General features: G+C 38.5%; 1 protein-coding gene across 1 annotated transcript in view; it reads left to right on the top strand.

Moving 5' to 3' along the window:
• Hacd2 (3-hydroxyacyl-CoA dehydratase 2) overlaps positions 1 to 24,781 on the top strand; it is a 75,520-nt gene that overhangs the window by 2,030 nt on the left and 48,709 nt on the right. Inside the window, exons 2-3 of the mRNA XM_070030052.1 lie at positions 1,551 to 1,668; positions 12,870 to 12,888. Coding sequence (XP_069886153.1) covers positions 1,551 to 1,668; positions 12,870 to 12,888 — 137 coding nt within the window. The remainder of the gene's footprint in view (positions 1 to 1,550; positions 1,669 to 12,869; positions 12,889 to 24,781) is intronic.

Below are 24,781 nucleotides of genomic sequence, written 5' to 3' on the forward strand. Positions count from 1 at the left end.
AATCCTTAGATCTCAGCCTCCTGAGTAGCTAGGATTATAGGTATGAGCCACTGATACCCAGCCTTCATGCTTTTACAAGTAATTGAGATTGCATATATCATTGCCCAAATGATATCATACAGTTAGGTAAATCTATAATTCTCTTTCAGGAGACATGCCATAATAAACACCAATTTGTTCTGATACGGAATTTAACAAAATTACCAAGGCTAAATTTTTGAAAAGTAACTTGGAGCCGAAATGTAATTTTCACAGCTGTTTTCCCTGAGTACTTGTTGTTTTGTCATTTTTCTAATCAATAGGCCTATTGATTTGCCTTTTCTGAGTAGGTTTGGGAAAATTCAGCTAAAACACTATTCTTTAAAAAGCCAACCCTTGAAAAAAATTTTTTGTCACCCCTTCTCTTGCTGTCTCCAAGTTTTTCCCTCCCATCCCCACCCACCAAAAAACAAAAAGAAAAAAACCCCTTTTATTCTTATTAAATTTTTAATTTTGGAAGGATAGGTTTCAAGTTAGAGTACATGCCAGTGAGATACTTGTAAAAACATCTCTATTGTTTTCAAAGGCCCTATAACTACACAAGCCATTTAAATTTTTTCTTAAACACATTTTTTTCCCCTCTGCCTCAGATTTTCTGGCACCTGATTTCTCTGCAAAAGGACTATTTTAGCTTGTTCCTTTTATTTTAGCCTTGTTCTGACCACACAAGATAGCCAGAAAGGCAAGTTCCAGATGGGAAGGTATCATGACACTTCTGCCAAGTACTTTCAGTAGGATGCTGTTGGTATAGCATTTATTTTCTTTATAGCACATAATCCATGTGTTAGTCATCTGAATAGTACTATAATACCTGAGGCAATCACCTTATAAAAAGGAAAGGTTTGTGTTGGATCACAGATTTAGATGTTGTACTTCAGGAGCAAATTGGTATCATTGCTTTGGGCTTTTGGCAAGGTAACACATCATAGCGAGAGTGGATAGCAGAGTAAATCTACTCACCTTGAGGCTAGGGAGCAAACGAGAAAAAAGGAAGGACCAGAGACCTACAGTCACCTTTCAGGCCACATTCCCAGTGACGTAAACAACTTCCTACTAGGTCCTACCTATTAAAGGTTCCATTATCTTCCAATAGTGCCACCCTGGAGACCAAGCCTTTAACATGTGGATGTTTGGAACATTTAAGATCTAAACCATAATCTAAGATCATTGGCTCTTTAGGAAGAAGCAGAGCTGCTAAAAAACTAGGGCTGCCACATCTTTATTTTATTTTTCATTTTATTTTTTTTGCCAGTCCTGGGACTTGACCTCAGGGCCTGGAGACTGTCTCTGAGCTTCTTTTGTTCAAGGCTAGTACTCTACCACTTGAGCCATAGTGCCACGTCCAGCCTTTTCTGTTCATGTGGTACTGAGGAATCGAACCCAGGGCTTATGCATGCTAGGCGAGCACTCTACCACTAAGCCACATTCCCAACCCATGCCACATCTTTTTATTACCTTAAATTCTACCTACTTTTTCTCCCCCTCCTGATTACTCTTTTCTCTTTCACTAGGTGGCTGGTTATAGCCGTTGGTCTGGTCAGAGCATACCTGGCTAAGGGGAGCTATCATAGCCTTTATTATTCAATTGAGAAACCTTTGAAATTCTTTCAAACTGGAGCCTTACTGGAGGTAGGTTTGAGATTTGTTACTTACTTCAAATGTTATAAAGTAGAAATTATATGAGAGTAGCAATATATGTTACATTTACTTTTAAGTTTTCACATTTTGTCTTTTAGAACATTGTATTGATATTCCAGTTATCTTTTTGATAACTTACCTTTTAAGATAAGATAAAAATCCCATTTAACTTGTATACTTGGGATGTATTTTATATTCCGCTTTCCTAATGATATAGGCTTATTAAGATTTTTACACATTCTAGTAACACCCTAGGGAAATGTTGACAAACATACTTTGAAGGTTTATGTAATGGTAACAGAGTAGTTGGTGGGCATAGTGTATGAGAAGTGATAGTAAAGCCTGTAGAACCTATCTAAAGGTCTCCAAATTAAAAAAACAACAACAGAAGTTGTAAAGGGCAATGTTAATGTCAGAAAACTCGGAGATTTCCAGGGTCTCTTTAATAGAAACAGTGAAATTGGTGGTTATAAATGTACTTAGCCTGGCTTAGTGGTAGAGTGCTTCCCTAGCCTGCATGAAGCCCTGGATTCAATTCCTTAGTACCACATAAACAGAAAAAAGCCATAAGTGGTGCTGTGGCTCAAGTGGTAGAGTGCTAGCCTTGAGCAAAAGAAGCTCAGAGACAGAGCCCAGGCCCTGAGTTGAAGCCCCAAGACTGGCAAGAAATAAAAATAAAATAATAATAAAAAATGTACTTATTCTGATCTGCTTCCTAGAATAAGTTAGGTTTCAAATTATTGTGAGAAAAAAAAGGAATGTTTTATACATTGAGATTTGTTTCCATCAAGATAAAAGGAACCAACTGAGGATTGATAACCAACTGAGGATTGCTATCTCCTGTGTTTCTGTTCCATGTCTGCTAGTTTCCATTTCTCTTTGAGTGTTGCTCTTAGGCTCCTCTACTGCAGTTGGCATTCATATGGTGGAAAGCAGAGAAGGTGGTTTTTCTTAGGGTCTGTGTCACAGTTGTAGGGAATGTTCATGGTTGGCCCTATTTATACTTATTTAAAGACTCTTGCCATTGATGTAAGGCACTTGATTAGTCCTTCCGGCCAAGGAACTGTAGATTGTGTTATCCCTATTTCCAAAATTGGGATATTTTGGAGTCTATAAAATCAATAGCCACTATAATTCATTGTGGTGAAAAGCTTTTAGGTTGTAGGGAAGATCTGTTACATCATCAATTTCATTTCGATTAACTTCCAGGACAAGTCCATCATGACATTTATGTGAAAAGGCAATTCTACAGCCTGAACCTGTGGCAGATAATGGATGAGATTGTAGTTCTTTCTATTAAGAGTGGCTAGTCAAAAACAGAATCTTGTTCCCAGTTCTGCATTCCAAGTGAAGGCCTAAGTAGGCTAGCTTGAATTAGGTTTAAATTCCTGGACCAATCACCTGTAGACAACAACAGAGTCACACTAACAATACAGAAGGGGAAAAAGGCACTAGGAAAAAAGGCCAAGAACTATTCACCAAAACACTCATGCACAATAAAATGAAGATTATAGTGTATAATATTTGTTTTACTTATTTAAATTGCATCTTCCTATGTTGTCCAGTCTGGTCTCAAGTTCCTGGATTTAAGGAATGTTCTTCCTTCAGTCTTGAGTAGCTGGGGCTCCAGATGCATACCAGCATGCCCAGCTGTGATATGATTTATAAGTGGACTTAAGTAAAATGTTGCTAATCAGTGTTCTGGGCCAAGAAATCAGTGTGTAAATGTTTTTTGAATTGAATCTTAAGTAATTCTAAGAGTTAATGTGAAAGAAAGCAGATACAAGTCACACAGTGCATAATTCCATTTATATGAAGTGTCCAGAATAGACAAATCCACACAGAAGGAAAGTAGGTAGCTGGGTACCAGTGGCTCATACCTGTAATCCTAGCTACTCTGGAGGCTGAGATCTGAGGATCACAGTTCAAAGTCAACCTTGGCAGGAAAGTCCATGAGACTTTTATCTCCAATTAACTACCAGAAAACCAGAAGTGGTGCTGTGACTCAAAAGTGGTAGAGTGCTAGCCTTGAGCGGAAGAGCTCAGGACAGCACCCAGGCCTTGAGTTCAAGCCCCATGACTGATGAAAAAGAAAAAGAAGGTAGATAATGAGGAAGAGGGGATGAGGAGTGACTGGGGCCTGGGGTTCTTTTTAAAGGATTGCACACTCCTATAAAGTACCTAAAGCCACTGAATACTTTGAAAGGGTAAATTTTATGGAATATACATTTTATCTGTTTTTTTAAAATGCTACTCCTCTTTAATGAGCAATAGTTGAGTTTTCATTTTACTTCATTTCTTAAATCCATGATATTCATTAATAAGGCAGACTGTTTTTGTAGCTTTGTTGAATAGAATGGGTTGAGTTCATTATGGCAGCTTAAAATGATTTCTTGTTTCTAAATGTCTTTGGTTAACATAAGACTAAATATAACAAAGACACTTTAAATTTATACAATTGTTATGCCTCCTGATTAAGAGTGAGGATTCAAATGGGTCAAGATTGCTCTGCAAAGACCTCAACAGGTATTGAGGCTGTTACAGACTGTCTTCCACCAGTGTATATTGCTGTGTACATTGGCTATCTGCCACTGTCCTGGTAATGCCTAGTAGACCACAGAACTCTCTTTCCTTCCTATTCCCTTCTTCTGGAAGGAAAATTAACAAAGGCCACATGGCCTTGTTAGATTATTTATTCCAAAAATTCCTTTTGAGTAAACAAATCTTAAAAAGAGTTATCTGAAAAGCTAGCAGAACAAGTCATAGTGAAGATAGCTATCACAAACTAGATGGACAACAAATCCCAGGAAAGCCTGCTTCAGAAATAGTGTGAGAACCAGAGAGAGGAACTTGAGGAACTTGAGTATAATTAATGAGTGTCACAACATTAGATGGGAAGAACTTGTGGGAAACAGGAATCCACCCACACAGGCCTCATTGCTTGACAACTTGAAGCAAATAGAAGCAAAATGAGATGGTGTTCAAAGAGGCAAAAAGGCTAATGATTATATAATGGAGATGTACTGAAATTAAGAAAGGAAAAAAAAAACCAAAACAGTGGCAGTGTAAGTCAGCAAAGAGGCCAATAGTGCACAAAAATGGGTGAACCTGAAAATTCAGGAAGCCAAGTGTTCCCAGTTATAGATTGTCTTGGGGGAAAAAAAAAGATGACAAAGCATAAGCTATTGGGAAATGTTTAGAGTTCACCTTTTTTTTTTTTTTTTTGTCTGTCATGGGGCTTGAACTCTGGGCCTGGGCGCTGTCCTGAGCTCTTCAGCTCAAGGTCAGCACTCTGCCACTTGAGCCACAGCGCCACTTCTGGTTTTCTGGTAGTTTATTGGAGATAAGAGAGAGCCTCGTGGACTTTCCTGCCTGGGCTGGCTTTGACCCACCATCCTCAGATCTCAGCCTTCTGAGTAGCAAGGATTACAGGCGTGAGCCACCTGGCTCCCAGCCACCATTTGTAATATATAAAAAATATGAAACTTGGATGCCCATTATGAAATTGGGAACGCCTAGCACAACAGGGTTGCTATGTGTTGATGGAGTAGGTTGATTGTCCTACCAACAGGAAAACAAAATATATAGAAGTAACAAAACTCAGCCAGGCATCCATGGCTCATATAATCCTAGCTACTCAGGGGGCTAAAATGTAGAGGATTAAAATTCAAAGCTAGCCTAGGCATAAAGGTCCTTGAGACTCTATCTCTAATTAACTAGCAAAAATCTTGGCTGAAGGTGTGTCTCACGTTGTAACAAACATGAGGCCCTAGTACCAGCACAAAATCAAAAAAAAAGGAAAGGAGGGAGAAAGAGAAGGAAGAAAAGAAAGAGTAATGATTAAATTAATGATTAAATTAATTAACAATAATGATTAAATTAATAATGATTAAATTAATTAATAATAAGCAATAGAACTAAGGTATCTGTAAAATTTACTAAGGGGCAGTCCTATCTACTCAGGAGGCTAGGATCTAGAAGACCACCATTCAAGACCAGTCCTGGCAGAAAAGTCCTCAAGACTCTTCAAAATAACTAGCAAAAAGCAGGGCTAGAGATTGGTAGATCACCAACCGAGCAAGCAGGCTGAATATAGTATAAGATGCTGAACTCAAATCCCAGTGTTCCCACATAAAAAAATGAACCTGGCTGGGGAGACGGGGGTGAGAGAAAAAAAATGAACATAAGGGTGTGTGTATAAATTGTAGAACTTCCTATAACTTGGCCTTCATATAACATTTATTAGTAAGGCTAAACTGGAGGACATTCTTCAGTGTTTGAGCCAAATGGATTTGCTACCTGAATTCTAGAATTAAGACTCGCCGCCGCCCACACTTGTCCAGGTGGCAGCAGCCAGAATGGTGTGGAAAGAACTGAGAACTTGGGAGTCTTTTGGAACCCATAGGATGAGGCTGAATTCACTATATTTATACTTCCCAGGTTTACCACTACTGGGATGAATCATTCCTGAGGTAAAGACATTGAAGGTAGAGAGAGACCAATGATATTTGATAGACTTCCTCCTCATAGACATCAGAGGAGTTGAAGATATTTTCTTCTAATAATAACTCAGTATCATGTATATTCACTGAAGAAAAACATAGATAAACATAAAGAAACGTGTATTAATCATAATACACTGCAGAGATAGCTACTGTAATGTTCTGATGTGTATTCAAGCTTCAAGACTATGTTTGGGCTGGTAGTGTAGTTCAGTTGGTAGTGTCTAGCATGTGTAAGGCCCTGGTTTTGATACTTACCATTAGAATGATGTCTAACATGAATCAAATGTTATTAACTGTAACTCAAATTAATAATGGACCCCAGTACAGTAAGAACAAATGTAGTAAGACTTACCTTATGAAGTTGCCAGCTCAGAGATTTTTTTTTGTTGTTGTTGGTCATGCAGGGCTTGACCTCAAGACCTGGGCACTGCCCCTGAGTTCTTTCACTCAAGTTTAGCATTCTATCACTTTGAGCCAGAGCACCACTTCCAGCCAGTTTTCTGGTGGTTGATTGGAGATAATCTCACAGACTTTCCTGTCCAGGATGGCTTTGAACGTTGATCAGCATATCTCAGCCTCCTGAAGAGCTAGGATTACAGGCATGAGCCACTGGCACCCAGCTTAGCTCAGAGATTTTTATATTGTCTGGAAATTCTTCCTATCTTTTTTTTTTTTAACCAGTCCTGGGGCTTGAACTCAGGACCTGGGTACTGTCCCTGAGCTTCTTTTGCTCAAGGCTAGCACTCTACTACTTGAGCCACAGTGCCACTTCTGGTTTTTTCTGTTTATGTGGTACTAAGGAATTGAACCCAGGGCTTCGTGCATGCTAGGCAAGCACTCTACCACCAAGCCACATTTCCAGCCCCCAATTCTTAACTATTCTTTTAACTAGAGTCTTAAAACAACTGTTTTTTCTCTGTGACTCCTCTACTTTTAGACAGTAGACAACCACTGATCCAATAGTGCCTACTTTTCCTAAATTGGTGAGCAGATTGGTTTTCTCTCATCTATGTGGATTTAAAATTGAAAAACCGAGATGGGCAATCAGTGTAGCTACTTAAATTTATGCACTATAGTGAAACCTCCAAAGCTGCTTGGCTTCCATTATGACTAGGCATCCTTAAAATACTTGCAGAATTCTTTTTTGCTGGATTGTTTTATTTAGTTGTCATTTTTAACTTAGATCAAAACTGAAATTTAAAAAATTGTTGGTTACTTGCAAAAAGTGTGTTTTTTATTAACATATATTTGTTGCATAAGAAGAGTTTCATTATAACATTTAGATCTATATATGGTGCATACAATTTACTCCAGTCAGACTCACTTCTTCCTCGCTCTCTAATCTTACCCCCCCCTGCTTTTTTTTTTTTTTCCATAGCTGTGGACCAAACTTAGGGCCTTGCACTTGCCAGGCAAATGCTCTTCCACTGAGCTAAATCCCCAGCCCTATTCCCCTCTTCTTAAGGCAGTTTCAACAAATTTTATTGTTCTGCTTTCATACATTTGTGTGAAATATTTTGAACATATTCACCCTATTTATCATCTCTACCCTACCCTTACCCACCAGTACTTTTACCCCATAATAGACCATCTTCCTATCATTCATTTTCAAAACTAATTTCTTTATTGGTTTGGGAAGGGGGATGGGGATTGAAGGAGAATGACAAAAGGCGAGTCTCTAATCAAGATACATTTTTTTTTTTTTTTTTGGTCTAGTCGTGGGGCCTGAACTCTGGGCCTGGGCGCTGTCCCTCAGCTCTTCAGCTCAAGGCTAGCACTCTACCACTGAGGCACAGCGCCACTTCGGGCTTTTTTCTTTTTGCTTATGTGGTGCTGAGGAATCGAACCCAGGGCCTCAGGCATGCAAGGCAAGCGCTCTACCACTGAGCCATCTTCCCAGCCCAAGATACATTTTTGAATATATGAACACATCAAAATGAAACTCCCTTATACAGCTAATTGATAGTAACAAAAGTAAATAATTTCTTTAGCTCAAAATACATTTGAAATTGAAATAACACTTTAAAATCGGTGCAGTATTCAATAGGTAAAAAATGGAAAGGCTCAGGAAAAGAAAGGGTTACATGTTGTTGTTGTTGTTGTTTGTTGCCAGTCCTGGGGCTTGTTCTTTGAATGTCACTGCCTTGTCTTGCCCTTCAGATGGAAAAGATTACTTTTTTTTTTTTAATAGCAGTACTAGGATTTGTACTTATGACCTTATTCTTGCCAGGCTAGCACTCAATCACTTGAGCCATGTGCCTTAACCCTGTTTTTACTTATTTTTGCAATACTGAGGATCAAACCCAAGGCCATGCATGTGCTAGAGAACTGTTCTTCTTTGGGCTTGAACTCAGAGCCTGGGCACTCTCCCTGAACTTCTTTTGCTCAAAGCTAGCATTCTATCCCTTGAACCACAGCTCCACTTCCAGCTGTTTGGATAGTTTATTTTGGAGATTAGGATCTCATGGACTTTCCTGCCCAAGCTAGCTTTAAACCATGATCCTTAGATCTCAGCCTTCTGAGTAGCTAGGATTACAGTCATGATGACCAGTACCCAACTGAGAACTGCTCACATTAGATGGATTAAGTCTGCCCACATAAATAATCTCTGTACCTTAAAATTAGTTGACAAGATTTTTTTCTTCAGATTCCCGGTGCGTGCTACAGTACCTAAAGCAGTGTTTGATTGAATAGCCAAAAAACAGTGATGTTTAGGGGATTGTTTTTAGATTTCTGTTGTTTGTATAGAGAGAAGCTTAAGTGAAATGAAGATAGTGTCTTGGAATAATTTATTCACTCTGTATGTTCTGTTCTTTTGGAAGTACTAGAGCATTTCATGCTAGTATACTTAGTTGAAAGGGAGCCTACTGGTTTAGTGTTAGTACTGCAAAAGTAATGAGACTGATGGAAAATATGTATTGAGAGAGTTGAAATTCTTGCTCACTTCAGTTATTAAATTAGTGGGAAGGTTTGAAAAGTGAGAATCTCAGATTTCTTTAATATAGACAGCTCTAATACCATTTTGTGTGTATGTATGTAAAAAAAATCTTGATCGTGAAATTGTTTTATTTTAAGCTAGCTGTGATTTTTCATTTTATCCTAAGTTACTCCCAGTTTATTACAAAATTGCTTTTAAAAAATCTGACCTCCAAGGTCTTTACAGAGTAGGCACTTGTTTTATTCCTCAACAGGATTTAAAGAGAGAGGATGTGTTTTCTGATATAGTTTCAATTTACTCTAATCCACGGCATAAACTAGGAGATTATTTTGACATCATGCTTTATACATAAACAAGAGCTAACTCATTTGAGATAATAATATACTGCTTCAGCTTCTCTACTTTGTTAACATTTCGATTATTATATCTTAATACTGTTTTTCTAGTGTTAATTTGTACTTCTGCTCTTTAATTCTCCTACACTTAGAGTTTTTCCTGGTCATTTTATTTTTAAATCCAAGCTTAAGTAAGTTGTATGCTTGGCTGCATGGCTGTCATTAGATCTCTAGACATTTACATATTGAAATACACATGAGCTGAGGGCATGGTTCAAGTGAAATACACATGACTATGTATGTGTATATGTGTATAACATACATTTGGCAGTATGAATTTATGTGTCTGTGTGTGTGTATAAATGTATATCATAGGTGTCTGGGATATTGGGTAGAACTGGAGTTTGAACTCAGGGATTTGCTCTTCTACTTGAGTCACTTTTTGCTGTTTCGTTTGGACATGGAGCCTAGTGAACTTTTCTGCCTGTGCTGGCCTGGAAACCACAGTCCTTCAGATTCTAGCCTTTTAAATAGCCAAGATTATTAGCTTGAGGTACTGGCACTTGGATGGAATACATGTTTTTCTAAATAAATTTAATTTCTTTTTATCTTTCTGTGCATGTAGTTTTTGTTGTTGTTTTAGTTGTTTTGTTTTGTGCCAGTATTGGAGCTTGAACTTGGAGGCTCATGTTCTTGCTCAGCCTTTTCTGTTCATGCTGGTGCTCTATGAATTTAGCCACATCTCCAGTTTTGGGTTTTTTGCTGGTTAATTGGAGATGAGAATGTTACGGATTTGTCTTCCTAGGCTGACTTCAAACTGTGGTCATAGGATCTTAGTTAGCCTCCTGAGTAGGTAGAATTACAAAAGTAAGTCACTTTTGCCCAGTTTTCTTTTTATTTCTTTTAAAATGAGGACTTTTTTTAATGTGCAGATAAGTCATATCATCTGTGATTGTTATCTTCAGCTTGTAAAGAAGGCCTTATAAAATATGTGTGATTAAAAAGGGTGGTTCAGTCTAAGAAAAGATCTAGTCTTCTATATGCAAAGGAAATATGATAGCCCTGAATGATACCATTCCTTTCTTTTCCTGGATAGTCTTTTTTTTTTGGGGGGGGTCCAGTCATGGGGCCTGAACTCTGGGCCTGGGCACTGTCCCTCAGCTCTTCAGCTCAAGGCTAGTGCTCTACCACTTGAGCCACAGCGCCACTTCTGGCTTTTTTTTTCCTTTTTGCTTCTGTGGTGCTGAGGAATCAAACCCAGGGCCTCAGGCATGCAAGGCAAGGGCTCTACCACTGAGCCACCTTCCCAGCCCCCTCCTGGATAGTCTTATTGTGGAAGGCAGCCAGATCCTGTCACCTACATGAACACAACAGGCACTGCCTATGTCTTATCTCATAGCATGTTTTCACTCTAGACATTCATTTCTCATTTTAATCTAGATACATCTTTTTGTTTTCCTCAGCTTTGTAACTAGAGGTTCAGCTTATCTTTTCAACATTAAGTCGCATTTAAGGTTTATAATACTACCTTCTTTTGAGAAAGATTTTGTGGTTTGTCGTATGGAAAGGCTTCTGTTCTTTTCTCAGTTATCAGCAAATTTGTATAGCTTGCTTTTTAATTCAGGCCCTTTCCCCTGTGCCCCTGACAAGAAAAAAAAAAAACAACAACCCAAAACCTAGTGAAGTATAGTTTTTGAATAGTCTTATCCGTAATGTTTTAGATGAATTTTGCTGAGCTCTGGCCTCTGTAGGTATCTCATAATTGGTATATAGTGAAATAATAAAACAGAAAAAATAGAGATGGCAGTAGTGGTTCATACCTGTAATCGCAGCTACTTAGGAGGCAGAGATCTGGAGATGAAAGTTTTGAGGCCAGCCTGGGAAAAAAGTTAACAATACCCTATCTCAACAATAAGGAAGACATGATGGTATGTATTTAAAACCCAACTGTGGGGCTTATAATGTGGCTTAGTGGTAGAGTGCTTGTCTAACATTCATGAAGCCCTGGGTTCAATTCCTCAGTACCACATAAACAGAAAAAGCCAGAAGTGGTGCTGTGGCTCAAGTGGTAGAGTATTAGCCTTGAGCAGAAGATGTTTAGGGACAGTGCCTAGGCCCTGAGCTTAAGCCCCAGGCTTAAAAAAAAAACAACAACAACCAAAAGCCCAGCTTATGTGGGATGAATAGGTAGGAGAATTACAGTCTCTGGGCAAAACATGAAACTGTACCTAAAAAATAACCTAGAGAGAGAGAGAGAAAATATAAAACAAAACCAAGGTTCTGGGTCTTGACCATTATTTCCTATCTTAGTCACAACCCAGAACCTACCTTCTCTGAGTCTTGGTTATTTTCATCTGAATGTAGAGATGTCTGTCAAATAGTATAGTAACTACTGAAGAAGTTCATAGAAATTCTGAAAGCTTTGAAGTAGTATCTGAAAAGCTTTGGTTATTAAATCAGTTTTGTAGATGGATTTGAATGAACATGTATATATAAAATATATACATATATGTGTATATATGTGGTATATATACACATTTACGTATATTCATATATAGACATATAAATATATACACACATGTACTACCATTATCAGGGCTATACTAACGCTGTAAATTGAAAAGTGATTTAGAAGAACCTAATTGGCCATTTGAGAAACTTGAGATAGGGTGGAAATGGACACTTACTAAAGGCACTGTAAGAAACAGAGAAGACAGCAGCAGCAGCAGCAGGACTTGGAAACCACTTAGAATGATGATGAAAAATGTAACCCAAATTGTCTGGGAGCTATTTGGGTGATCACAGGCAGAGCTTACAAAGAACAATGGATGTACTTCCCATCAAAGCCATATGAGCTGCTCCTGGTACAGTAGATGGATAGTTCTAAAGCGGTTTAGAATGTAGGCCTAGAGCTTGAAAAATGCAGGTTTAGAACTGGATCCGAAAATACTCAGAAGTAGGAATATTGAATGAGGCATGGCGAGGACTGAAAGTAGAGCCTTATAAAATGAATGTGTGCATTGAAGGGCTAACAAAGGCCCTTCTGACCCCATATTGCACAGTCTGTGACAGTTCTATGGAGAATGAGACACTGGAGATCTCATAGCCTTACCACTCTTGTGAGATTTTTGTGTTACAAAAGAGATCTTTAACCTCTGATAAACCCCGGAGTAAAGATTAAGTCTCCCTTAGGATATCTTCTGAAGATGCACAAACTAAAAGTGAGCAAACAAATGTAGTAAGAATTTACATTTTGTTCAATATTCTATAACCAAGTTTAACAATGGAATGTTTTGTTTTTCATATTCAGCATTGTGGGCAGACACTGTTCAATTCTTACAGAAAGAAGTTTATATGAAATGAACGTATAATACTGATCCTTACTAATTTTTCCCTCCCTTTTTTCCTCTCTAGATTTTATATTGTGCTATAGGTAAGTATGAAACTTTCCCCTGTTATATATGGTGAATAGTGCCTTAAAAACATTATACACAGTGAATTATGCCTCTGTTTTTAAGTCATAGATGATTGGCTTACTTTGATTTGCTAATGAATATCATAAACATAAACCATTTAATCAAATTGAAACGGCTTTTATTTTGTAAAAGCATGGTACTATTGTTATCACTGTCACAGGTTTTTCCTCTTAGAATTTAAGAGAAATATTTTCCCCCTTCTTAGTACAAAGGCATTACAGAAATATTTATAGAAGTATGGCTTGGGTCCAGGTGCTTGGAAGGCCCTCTCTTAAGATCACTTAAAGGATATATTCTCTGCTAAGCCTTAAAATGGGAGCACTGTGTATATTGCCTTCCTCTTGACTATTATAGGGATATGAAAGTATAAGGGTCTGTAATGCTAATGTAAGAGATTCTACTAAAAACATACATTGTATAAATTGTATCTTTCTTTTTGTGTGTGGGTGGGAGAGGACACTGTATTCTGCCCTGAAACTGAGGCATAGCTTCTAGAATAGGAGAGGTAGACTTGTAGACTTTTCTTGTTAGATTAAAACCATTTTAGAAAGTTAGCAGACCCTATAGAGCAAGCTCGTAGCACTTGCCATGCATTCTGGGTCTGTCAGGATATGAAGTTGATGCTCATTCATAAGTACCTGAAGTCTGAAAACTTGAGAAATATGAGTTCAAAGTCTTATGGCCGTAATTATTTTAGCTCACATCTAAAGTGTACACCTACTGTATTCAGGACATTGACCTTGACACTGGCAACTTAAAAGATGAAGAGCCTTACAGATGAGAAGGACACACAGGTAGAGACTGTCCATTGTGATACCTAGTCCCACAGCTGTTTAGGGAGACTGTACCTCTGCTGTTTCCCACCTCTTATCTGGGGTTTGGGAGTGGAGTTCAGGGACCCCTCACAAGGGAGTTGGGGGTAGGGGGAGATCATAGCTATTGTTAGATTCTCAGAAAATGTGAGATTTTCCCCAAAGGCTTTTAAAAAACTGCTTTAGAACCTCTGAAAGATGTATTTGAAAAGAACTTGTGTCACCTGCCGTATTATCTGCCTGACTGATTGCATTCTATGACAAATGGATTTGGGCTATGTACAGTCTTGATACACATTTCCTTTTTAGCCTTTATTTGCAATTTTGAGATGAAAATGTTTATCCTTCTTAGGTTTAATAGATTTTAGGCGTAAGCTAATATATTGGGAGATATATTTGGCAGAGGAGAGTTCCTGGAACCAATTTAGGTCTTTCCCATGTGACTGGACCAAATATCCCATTCTTCTCCATTCTCTTAACCTTCAGCTACCCTTCTATAAAAGCTCTTCGATGCATACTTCCTAAGTATTTTAGTCTATATGGACTGCTATAATGAAGTATAGTAAAGTACTGCCTTTGATGACTTGTCTTTGACCGTTAGCACTGTATTGTAGGATAACGCTCTATGCATTTAGTAGAAACTGCTTTGAATGTTGCTCTTTCCCAGGCTTGTGATACACAATATAGGACTCTTAGAATGCTGATCAGTGGTACTGAACTGCAGCTCCCAACCAGCAATGTGATCATGAGGGGAAACAGTTGATGCTCTATCTGTGTTTCTGCTAAGCTAATATTTGTACATTTTTTAGCACAGGATATTTTCTTCCTAGCCTGGGCTTACTGGGCCATAACCCATTATAAATGAAGAAGCATCTTTCCATAAAATGGATGGCTTGAAACATGTATTGCTCACAATTCTGGAGGCTGGGAATTCCAAGATTAAGGCTCTGGCAGATTGTCTGGACAATTTCTTCTTTTTGTGTCCTCATGGGGTCCCTACGGGTCAAAAGAGTGCTCTTGGGCCTCTTCTGATAAAGGATACTATAAATTGGAAATTGATTTAGAAAAACCTAATTGGCCATTTGAGAAACTTGAGATAGGGTGGAAATGGACACTTACTGAAGGCACTGTAAGTAAGAAACAGAGAAGACAGCAGCAGCAGCAGCAGGACTTGGAAACCACTTAGAATGAGGATGAAAAATGTAACCCAAATTGTCTGGGAGCTATTTGGATGATCACAGGCAGAGTTTACAAAGAACAATGGATGTACTTCCCATCAAAGCCATGTTTGAGCTGTTCCTGCTGTGAGAACACTAATTACATGATGAGTGTCCTGTTGACCTGATCATCTCCTAAAGACCTTACCATATTGTATTGGGAATTAGGTTTCAGCATGTTAAATTAGTGGTGGATACAAGCATTCAGACCATAGCACTTAAGTCTGTGTACTATGATGTTAGTTAATATTTAATTGTTTTAACACCCTCAATCTCTTTATCTGTCTTAGAGTAGTCTTGATACTGCTTCATAAAATTTTGTTCATTCACTGAAAAATAACCATTGACTTCCTGGATCCCAGCCACTTTTGGGCACACAGGGTGAGTGGTGAGCAGTCATAGACTTTCTGTTCAGGAAACCCACTTCAAATGGACACCCCCTGCTGCCTCTGGCAGGGTGTATCCAACACTAGCATCCATTTCACACTCTGGCTGGCTTGTCCATAGTTTCCTTCCTCCACCAGACAGGGAGCTTCTCAGAGGCAGATTCAGTTGGACTCATCTTTGCATGCTCATGTCCTTGCAGGGTACCTGACATAGAGATTTGTAGAAAATCCTGTTTCCTCAAGGATTTGTTCTGACAACAAGTCTCCTGCATCATCACCCTCTGCTATCCTTTTACATTTTGTCTCTCAGCTCACAGAATGCCCAAAGCTCTTTATCTTAGCAATAGTGCTGATCCTATCCTTTGAACTTACATTCCTTCCTCCAAATATATACTCTGTCCCTTTTACTAGGCTTATGATAGACTCTTTTTACTTCCTCACTACCATTTATGCCTTAACCAGTAGTTGAGCATCTGTCTCCCTTGCCTTATGCTGAATTCTTGAGGACGCATTTGGAGCATACTGAGTTTCTCAGCTCTGCTGGGTCCCACTGAACTCCTTCCTTGATTTCCTGCTCCTTCAGCTTCCATCATGCTAAGCTCTCCCAGTTTTTCTTGACCTCTCCAGTTCTTTTATCCCTAGGTGATTTATTTTTGTCATGTGTCTTGTCTCAGTTTATTCCTCTTCTGACTTGAGCATGCCTTCCATGGGCAATCTTATCCCTTTACATGTATGAGATACTCAGAATACTTGGTCCTCAAATTCCAAGCCACACCTGCACTCACATCCCACATTTGCCAATTGACCTTGTGGTCACTGCTGTACCTGCTTCTCTTCATAGCCCTCTCTCCCAGACCTGCTGTCTGTTCTCTTTGTCAGAGGTACCATTAGAAACAGCCTTTCAGTCACTAAGCCTTCTTACCTTCACTTAAACAGCCAGGCCATCATCAGATTTTGTCAGTTTTATTCCCTAAATATTTCTCAAGATTGCCTGTTTCTCATCCCTGTTGAAGACCTCAGTGTGTCTCATCTGAACCCCCAGATGGATCTTCTTGCATTAACAGTAAGAGCCACCAGTTTTTGAGTGCTTACTATATTCTAGTACTTTATATTATTTTATTTCTCATTTTAAAAGTGACAAGACTACTAGAATCTGGTGGCTCACACCTATAATCCTAGTTACCCAGAAGGCTGAGATCTGGAGATTATCTCCATTCAAAGCCAGCCAGGCAGAAAGCCCATGAGATTCTGTCTTCAAAATAAGCAGCAAAAAGCTGAACTGGAAGCAGAGCTCATGTAGTCTGAGTGAGCAAGAGGCCCTCATTAAAACCCCAATGTCCTTTATAAAAGACAGTTCTAAAGAGCTTACTTCCCTACATAAAACCTTCACTAGTTTTGTCTGCACTCAAGCTTTGCTTTCAGTCTGGACTTGTATAATACTCAGTCACTGGCTAACTCTTTGCTCCTCTTTTTCCAGTACACTTCCATGAGCAATCTCTTCCTACCACCCATGTCTGGGTTAGGTACTGCACCTCACTTGCCTGTGAAAACCCAAGTCTTGTGCTTTTATTGCACTTGTCATATTGTATTATGTATATAGTCTGTCCCCACCAATATCCCGAAATGTTTGAGAAGGGAGAGGTGTTCCTTACTGACCGTATGTCCCAGTACCCATACTTAATGGGATCTTGTAAACATATCAATATGATCTTACCCAGTCTTGAATTTGGATTTGAATGTAAAACAAGTTTTTTTATTTCCAAACAGTATTTTCCTTTTTTAAAAAATGGTAGCAATAATAGGCTGTTTTTAACTTTAAAGGCATTGCTTCATTTTTTTTAACTCATAAATTATTTTTCAAATGATTTTCCTGTAGCTTCCTGAAAGTTTTTACTACAATATCTAGTCTTTTAGAAACTTTAGAACTTTGGGATATTTCATTTTGCTTCTAAACTAAAAAGATATAGCTCAGACAGACTTGGATTATTTACTAGCTGTGAGGCTCCCAGGAAAAAGTGCAGCTCTTTCACACCTTCATTTCTCTCCATAAAAAGAGGCTAAGCATAGTTATCTTTTAAGGTTATTGGAAAACTGAATGGACCAACATTTGACACCCACAGTACCTGAAACATGGGTAGGTTGAAGCTATTCTTATTAACTAAAGATATAATGGCAAGGAAGGTTAAAAGTTTTATTCTACATCTAATATAATATTCAGTATTTACTTTTACATAAATGTAAGTCTAGGTTTATATACATGTAACTTTCATAGTCTTAATTTTCTTAAATTATAACTTCTTTGTTAGCATTTCAGAGCCCAGTTTCTCTTAGTATGGGTTGGAGTTTCATCTTTTTCATAGTTGTGGTTCTGCAACTTGGAAAAAGTGGCCTAGAGAGACAGAAAGTTCAAATTCCAAATGAGAGGTTTGTTTTGAGGACATCAAGCCTTTTGTCCTTGTAAATGAGTTCCCTTGCCTCAGCTTTTTCCGAGTAGATTTTTTTGTCCTCTGTTGAGAATGTAGGGACAGGAATGGATCTTCTCAAATGCCTGTATCTTACCCCTCAATCTTAGTCTTGCAGTGCTTCGTGTTTCCTAAGTGTTTTCCCTTTAGAATGGAGAATTTACCAGAACCCACTGTGAGAAATGTTTTCACAAGACTGTACAGAGGAGCTGTGGGTTTTTCACCTATGCGGAACGTAGTTTTCTTTTTTCTCTGCGTTGTCTTGGAGAGTGGGGAAGAGACATGGGATATGAGGTGGTTCTCAGCTTGTTCTGCCCAAGGTATGGCCTCCCCCTCTCACTGTGGAACTTGTAAGTGGAGGGAGTTGGTAAGATATTAAATTTGCTGGGCATTTGGTAATCCTTCCTGTTGGAAGTTAAAAATGTTGGTGCTCTTTCAATTTGCAGCTCTAGCACAAGTATCTGAATAGGAGGTCAGTCTTTGTCCAGAGGGTAGAATTGTGTATGTTTTAATTTCATAAACACACAGGGACTAGGTCTTTTACCCAAATATCCTGGATTTTCAGTTTGAGATATTTGTTGCACATTTCCGCATGTACTTTTCTCTCAAATGGATGATAGGATATCTTTTGTTAGATTTCTGGAGGCTGGATATGTAATGCGTAATAAAGCCTTTAGCTTTTATTAAGTGCAGTTTCCTGACTCCCAGAATATTAAATGTTAATATTTCCCAAACCAGTTAAATCCCTGAGACAAGATTGATTGAGCCTTCCTCTGATTATTGTTGATCTTTCCTCTTCATTCCACTTTAACAGGGAGAGAAAAGAGGAAAGCTAGTGTTAACACCTGTACCTTCTGGTCCTGACACACAAGGCTTTAGCTCCTGTTCTCTGAATAACTGCTTTTTCATACCTCTATAATTTTGCATGTGCTTTCCTCTGCCTGATCACCGAGCTTTGTTAGTTGTTCACTGCTCAGTGTGAATGTACTGAGATGAAGGGACAGAGGAAAGGTAGCACATGATTATTAGGACACCAAAGCACCTGCATGGTGGCCTTCCCAGGGCTGATGTGCACTACCTTGTACTTAGTGGGCCCTCATCCTGGACAAAACAGACCAGGCACCAGTGGTTCACTCCTGTAATCATAACTATTCAAGAGGCTGAGATCTAAGGTTCCAAGTCTCAAAGCCAGAAGAGTCCTTAGGACTTCAGCTCCAATTAATCAGCAGGACAAAACTAGACTGAAGAATGGCTTGAGTGGTAGAGCACCAGCCATGATCAAATATGCTAAGCAAGAGCACAAGGCCCTGAGCTCAAGCTTGGTACCAGCACAAAACAAAACACAGTCCCTAAGAGCTCTGTACCTGGTTGTCGTTGCATTTCAGAAGAGGAAGCCACAAAGAGGGTTTTTTCCTGCTGAAACAACTTGGATCATTTGATTTGACTAGACTTGTTTTTAAGATACTTAAGTCAGTCAGGATGACTTAACACCTACTACTCAGCTACTCAGGAGATGGAGATTGAGAGGATCATGGTTCAAGGCTGAACCCAGCAAAAAGTTAACAAGACTACCCCCAGATAAAGCTGGGCATGGTGTATCACACCTGTAATCCAAGCTATACAGGTGACATAAGAGGGATTGTGGAATGAGGCCAGCCATGGACAAAAAAAAGATACTTAAAATATCTCTAGAAGATGCTGCTAATAAGCTTGCTGTTTAGTCCATCAGAAACCAAGTTTTGGCATCCTTTAGAAATCAATCTTTCTTTCTTTTCTTCCCCCCCCCCTCCTGCTCTCCTTATCTCCTTCTCTCCTCCCCCCTCCCCTTTCCTTTTTTTAAAAAAGTAAACCAGGACTTGAACTGTATATCTGATGCTTGCTTTCACTCATTGGCTGATGCACTACGATCTGAGCCATACTTCCAACCCCTGAATTCTTTCCATGGTTTCTTTTTACTGGAGTTTTGAACTCAAGGCCTTGCTCTTGCTAGGCAGGCACTCTACCACCTGAGCGATGCCCCCACCCTAGAAATGTTTCTAGATGTGTGACAAGTCAGGCATAGCCCCACTGGTTTCTTTGTCACTTCTGAAAAATAAGATGTTGAAGAAGATGCTTGATGTTTAATGTTGAGAAATTTCTTGAAACTGATGTCACGTCAGAGATGGAGTGGTGACAGCACCTAGGCATACTAGACTTTTCAGTGTACCTGTAAATGAGTATTAAGAGGGTAATTTCAATTACAGTAGTTCTATTACTTCCTCCTCCCCTCATTATATTTTGAAAGTCATACCAGAAAGCAAAATTGGTATAGGAGAAAAACAGTTTTCTGTAACACATTAGTACAGTCATCACTAGATGGCACCCTTATATTGGTAAGATTTTCCCCATAGAAATTACAGATCTTAGGACACCCTTTCTAATGGAAACAGATGTCAAACAAAAGCTGAAACTGAGGAGGCATCAAGTTAACTAGAGGAATGATGTGAATGCTTTCTCTTTCATGACTTCATTATTAGTATTTAGGTAGTAAGAAAAGGAACTTTCTACATTGCTTTGGTGGCTATAGAAAAATTTTAATATATTTTCTAGTTACAAAGTATCTTCAAAATTTAAAAATGAGCTTCATTTCCTTATGAAAAATGATGCCATTTTCAGAAGTTCTCTACTGAGATGGTTTTGGCAGTCTAAAGTCAGTAAACCTTCCACTTTGAAATCAGGGCCTTGTACCAGTAAACTGGTGAACTCCAAGTGAAAGTGAAAATTATCTTTTAGTCAAAGAATGATTTAAATTTGTGATTCTATAGCTGAGGTTGAATGTTTAAGCAATGTTTTAATAAAGGGAGTACGTGCTATCTGTTTTAATATCCATTTCTCTAATGATGAATCATGTACCATATATTTGCCATCTGTATTTTTTTTGGTGCGGTTCCTGGGGCTTGATGAATTCAGGACCTGGACACTGTCCTGAGAGTTTTTTTACTCAAGGCCAGTGTTCTTCCACTTGAGCTATAATTCCACTTCCAGCTTTTTGGTGATTAAATGGAGATACAGGTTTCATGGATTTTTCTGCATGGGCTGGCTTTGAACCATGATCCTCAGATCTCAACCTCCTGAATAGCTAGGATTACAAGGCATGAGCCACCAGTGCCCAGCTCATCCCATCCCTTTTTTATTTCCATTTTGAGACAGGGTGGTCGCAGTTGCTCAAGCTGGGCTTGAAGTTGTGATCCTCCTATCTCAGTGATCTGAGTAGCTGGGATTTCCACATGGTCCTGCCATCTGAAATGGCTAGGCTAGATCCTTTTATTCCTCTCTTGAGTTATACTTGATATACAATCATAAACATGCTTTGCTTTATTTCCATTTGCCCACTAAACCTTGGTGTGCATCGAGTTATTTTATTAGTATTGGAATGGGATTTGTATTGTGAGCCAATTTTGAAATCAATTTAAGTGTGGGTTTTAAGCCCACTCATAGTTATTGAAAGACATACATCTTTGTCATGTTTGCATTGTGATTTCTGCATGTACTCTGTTATTTATTTTGGTATTTAGAAGGGTTTTTTTTTGTTTGTTTTTTTGCTTAGTTGTCCCGTAGCTTATTTTTTACTTTATATTCTAATGTCTCAGTTATCTGTTTTCTTCTGTTATGTTTTACTTTGTGTCAATTTTTAAAGCTATCCTCTACCTGTTGCAACAATTATTCTACTTTGCTTTTTTTCTTCTATTTTTACTTTTATTATTTCTACCTTTTCAGAAGATATAAATATTTATGTATTCTTCTGTCTGTGCCAGGCCTTTAGTCTTAAATCCACATCCATGTTCCATTAAGTATTCTCTCTTGATCCTTTTGCTCAAGTTTTCAATTGCCTTTTAGTTGGATGAAACATCTCTAGGGAGAAGTGTCAGGAGCTGTAAAGGGTCAGACATTTTATCCTGCTTGTAAGCTGGTAAATTCGGTTGTTACTATTTCATGGATGGTTACCAAAGACATAAGACTCTTGGGGCAGAGACAAAGGAGACTTAATCCCTTATTACAAAAGCAGTAGCAGTAGCCAAGGCTTCTTGTTGATTTGCATTTGTTCTACTCATTTCCTACATTGTGTGAGGATGGCACAGGTGGGTCCTCCACAGCTTATCTCTCTAGGTTGCTTCCTGAAAACAAAACCCTAGAAAATGAGTGGGTGAAGTGCAATTAGTGTGTTTCCTTTGGCTTGACAATAGCACTATGCAGAGATGCACTGGGCCAATGGCAGATACCCTCTTCCAAAATTTCCAAGAGGAGCTTGTAGGCATAATGTTGCTGAGTTCATACTTAATTCATGTCTGTATCTCAAGGACTGATTTGCTAGATATTTGCTTTAAAATGCTGCTTCCTTATTGCCTTGGTTTTAGGTTTCTCTTTGAAAGTCTGATAACAGCCTATTTATTTTGCCCTTTTGAGCTATTTAATGTTTTTACCAGAAAATTCTGTGTATGTGTGTGTGTGTGTGTGTGAGAGAGAGAGAGAGAGAGAGAGGTGTGTTACATGTGTATATACCACACATACATGTATACAGCACATCTAAAAAAGCTGACTTACTGCAGGACAGAGCTGACTTACTGCAGAACACTTTTCCCAGGTGCACAGTAGACCCTCTCAGCCTATAGATCTGGGCCTTCTTTTTCTGGAAAGTGTTATTGGACTATGGTTTTAAGTGTTAACTCTCCATTTTTGTAGGAATTTGTTGTTTTTCCTTTCTTCAGTGGTTATAAACATATGTATATTGGTTCATCTTGGCTTGTCTTATCTTTCACCTGCTTTTGTTTTGATCCTTCTGTATTTGACCTTTTTCATTTTGTTTCCATTCTTCAGTGTCATCCATTGAATTTTCAGTTGAACTTGTTCTGTTCTGTACATCTTGAAATTTAGACTTCAGATATAATTTTATCTTTTTCTTGTATTTATCAAGTTCACTTTTTATTTTACTTTTGGTTGCTTATTATCCATTTCTAGTCTCAGTTTTCAGTTTTTGAACTTCTGATTAAACATGTATCTTAAACCCCAAGTGTCTATTTAAGGATATTTGATTCTATTTGGAGTACATTTTCATTAGTTAAAATGTTTTGATTTCTTCATTTTTGAAAATTTGTGTAATTACTTTCACCTGGACATTGTGATCAGTGTTGGGTTGGTTTATAAAATTACTAGTTTGGAAACACTCTCTTTGTAAATTTAGTGAAACTAGTGTCTTCACTGGGTAGATTTTTTTATATAAGGAAGAGCAAGAAAGGGATGTAAGTCCTGGTCATTTTAGCCCTTCATTTGTTGTAGGATTCTGAATTTGCTTTCTCCACCTTTCTCTTTCACCATATAGTCACTAGAGGGCAGCTCTTACTTTATTCTCATTTCGGTCCCAGAGGCAATGCCTTCAGATTGCCACTCAAGTCCTGTAAACCAACACTGCTCTGTAGTTGATGCTCCTGTTGAGAAGGAATTCTTTCAATGTTTTTGTACCTATCTTCTTACTTTAAGAGTTGATTTAAATCAGATTCAGGCCCTCTGCTCTGCTTTTTACTCATCCTTGCTGCTTTTCCAAATTCTCTTTCCACAAAGATTTGCACTGGGAGTTCCAGAGATAGTAGCACTGGAATTTGTTGGTTTGTTTTTTTTTAATATGTAGATTATTTGAACCTATAATGGTCTGTGTCTTTTAAGTTGTATTGAGGATGTTCGTATGGTTTTATTCTTACTGATGTTTGTAGGTTTGGAAAGATGTATAACATTTAATTAATGTATATATTACAGTATTTCAGCTAGTACTCTATTGGTTGGATATGTCAGTGGATTTCTTGTTCTCTTTTTGTTTTGTGGTCCAGGGGATCAAACCCAGAATCTTACACATAAGAGATTGTAACTATACCTGTAGCTGTACCTTTATATATGTGATTAGTCTCTATTGATAAATTTCTAGAAAAAGTTCAAAGGAAATACCATTTCTGAGCCTTTTACAAATGCAAACTCCCCAATTGCCCCCCCCCCCCCAGAAAACCCACAAGCATGTATTGAGTGTGGGCTGGTGACAGGTGTAGCACTGAGGACAGAGAATACAAACTCAGACAGATTCCTGAGCCCAGGAATGTGAAATACAGCAAAAGAGTGTGGCGAATTTTTTGCCCAAAGGATGAACTAAAGTCTAATGGAGGAACAGAGAGGTGGAGGCCACAGTGCTCTTTGAAGTTCTTTTCCTTTATGAACAAACTCATCTATCATTTTTAATTTTTAAAAAAATTGTTATGATAAAGGTGATGTACAGAGGAATAACAGTTATATAAGTCAGGCAAAGAGTATATTGCTTTTTGGACAATGTCACCTCTTCCTTTGCTTCCAGTTTTATCCACCTACAAGTTGTATAGTTCATTTTCAACATAGTGTCTAGTAATATCACTGCTACATTTGTTCACTCTTTGTCCCTCCATTTCTATGCTCCCCTTGTTACCATTCCAAAAACAGTATGCCAAACAAACAAGACAAAAAACTCCAACCACAGAGAGAAAAACCTCTTGTATCCATTTCCTGCAGTTCATGTTGGTAAGTATTATGTTATATGATTGGAGGCACATAGACATTGCACCTTTGTGTTCCTCCCATAAGAGTATCCTCCCTTATTGTGTTTGATTGCCTCAATCTTCCCAGAAGATTCTCAGCTTTCTTACCTTAATGAAAATTTGGCTCTCCCAGGGCAGCACTTCCCTTGCTGCTTCTCAAGATGAGAACATTCACTCTCCCATCTCCAGTCTGTCTCCCAGCTCTAATCCTGTGCCTTCAGCCACCTGGCATGCTTCTTACCATGTTGGTGGTGGTCCTTACCCTTTTTTTCCCTGAGGCAATGGTCTTGTAACTACCATTCATTCTCTGGACCAGTAGCTCTTGTATAATCACTTCTTGGCCCCATCTTTTCCCCAAATTTCCTTCCTAGCTGCTCATTTGGACA

Source organism: Dipodomys merriami, unplaced genomic scaffold (assembly GCF_024711535.1).
Source record: "Dipodomys merriami isolate MVZ:Mamm:240054 unplaced genomic scaffold, mDipMer1.0.p SCAF_2, whole genome shotgun sequence".
NCBI classification, from domain to species: domain Eukaryota; kingdom Metazoa; phylum Chordata; class Mammalia; order Rodentia; family Heteromyidae; genus Dipodomys; species Dipodomys merriami.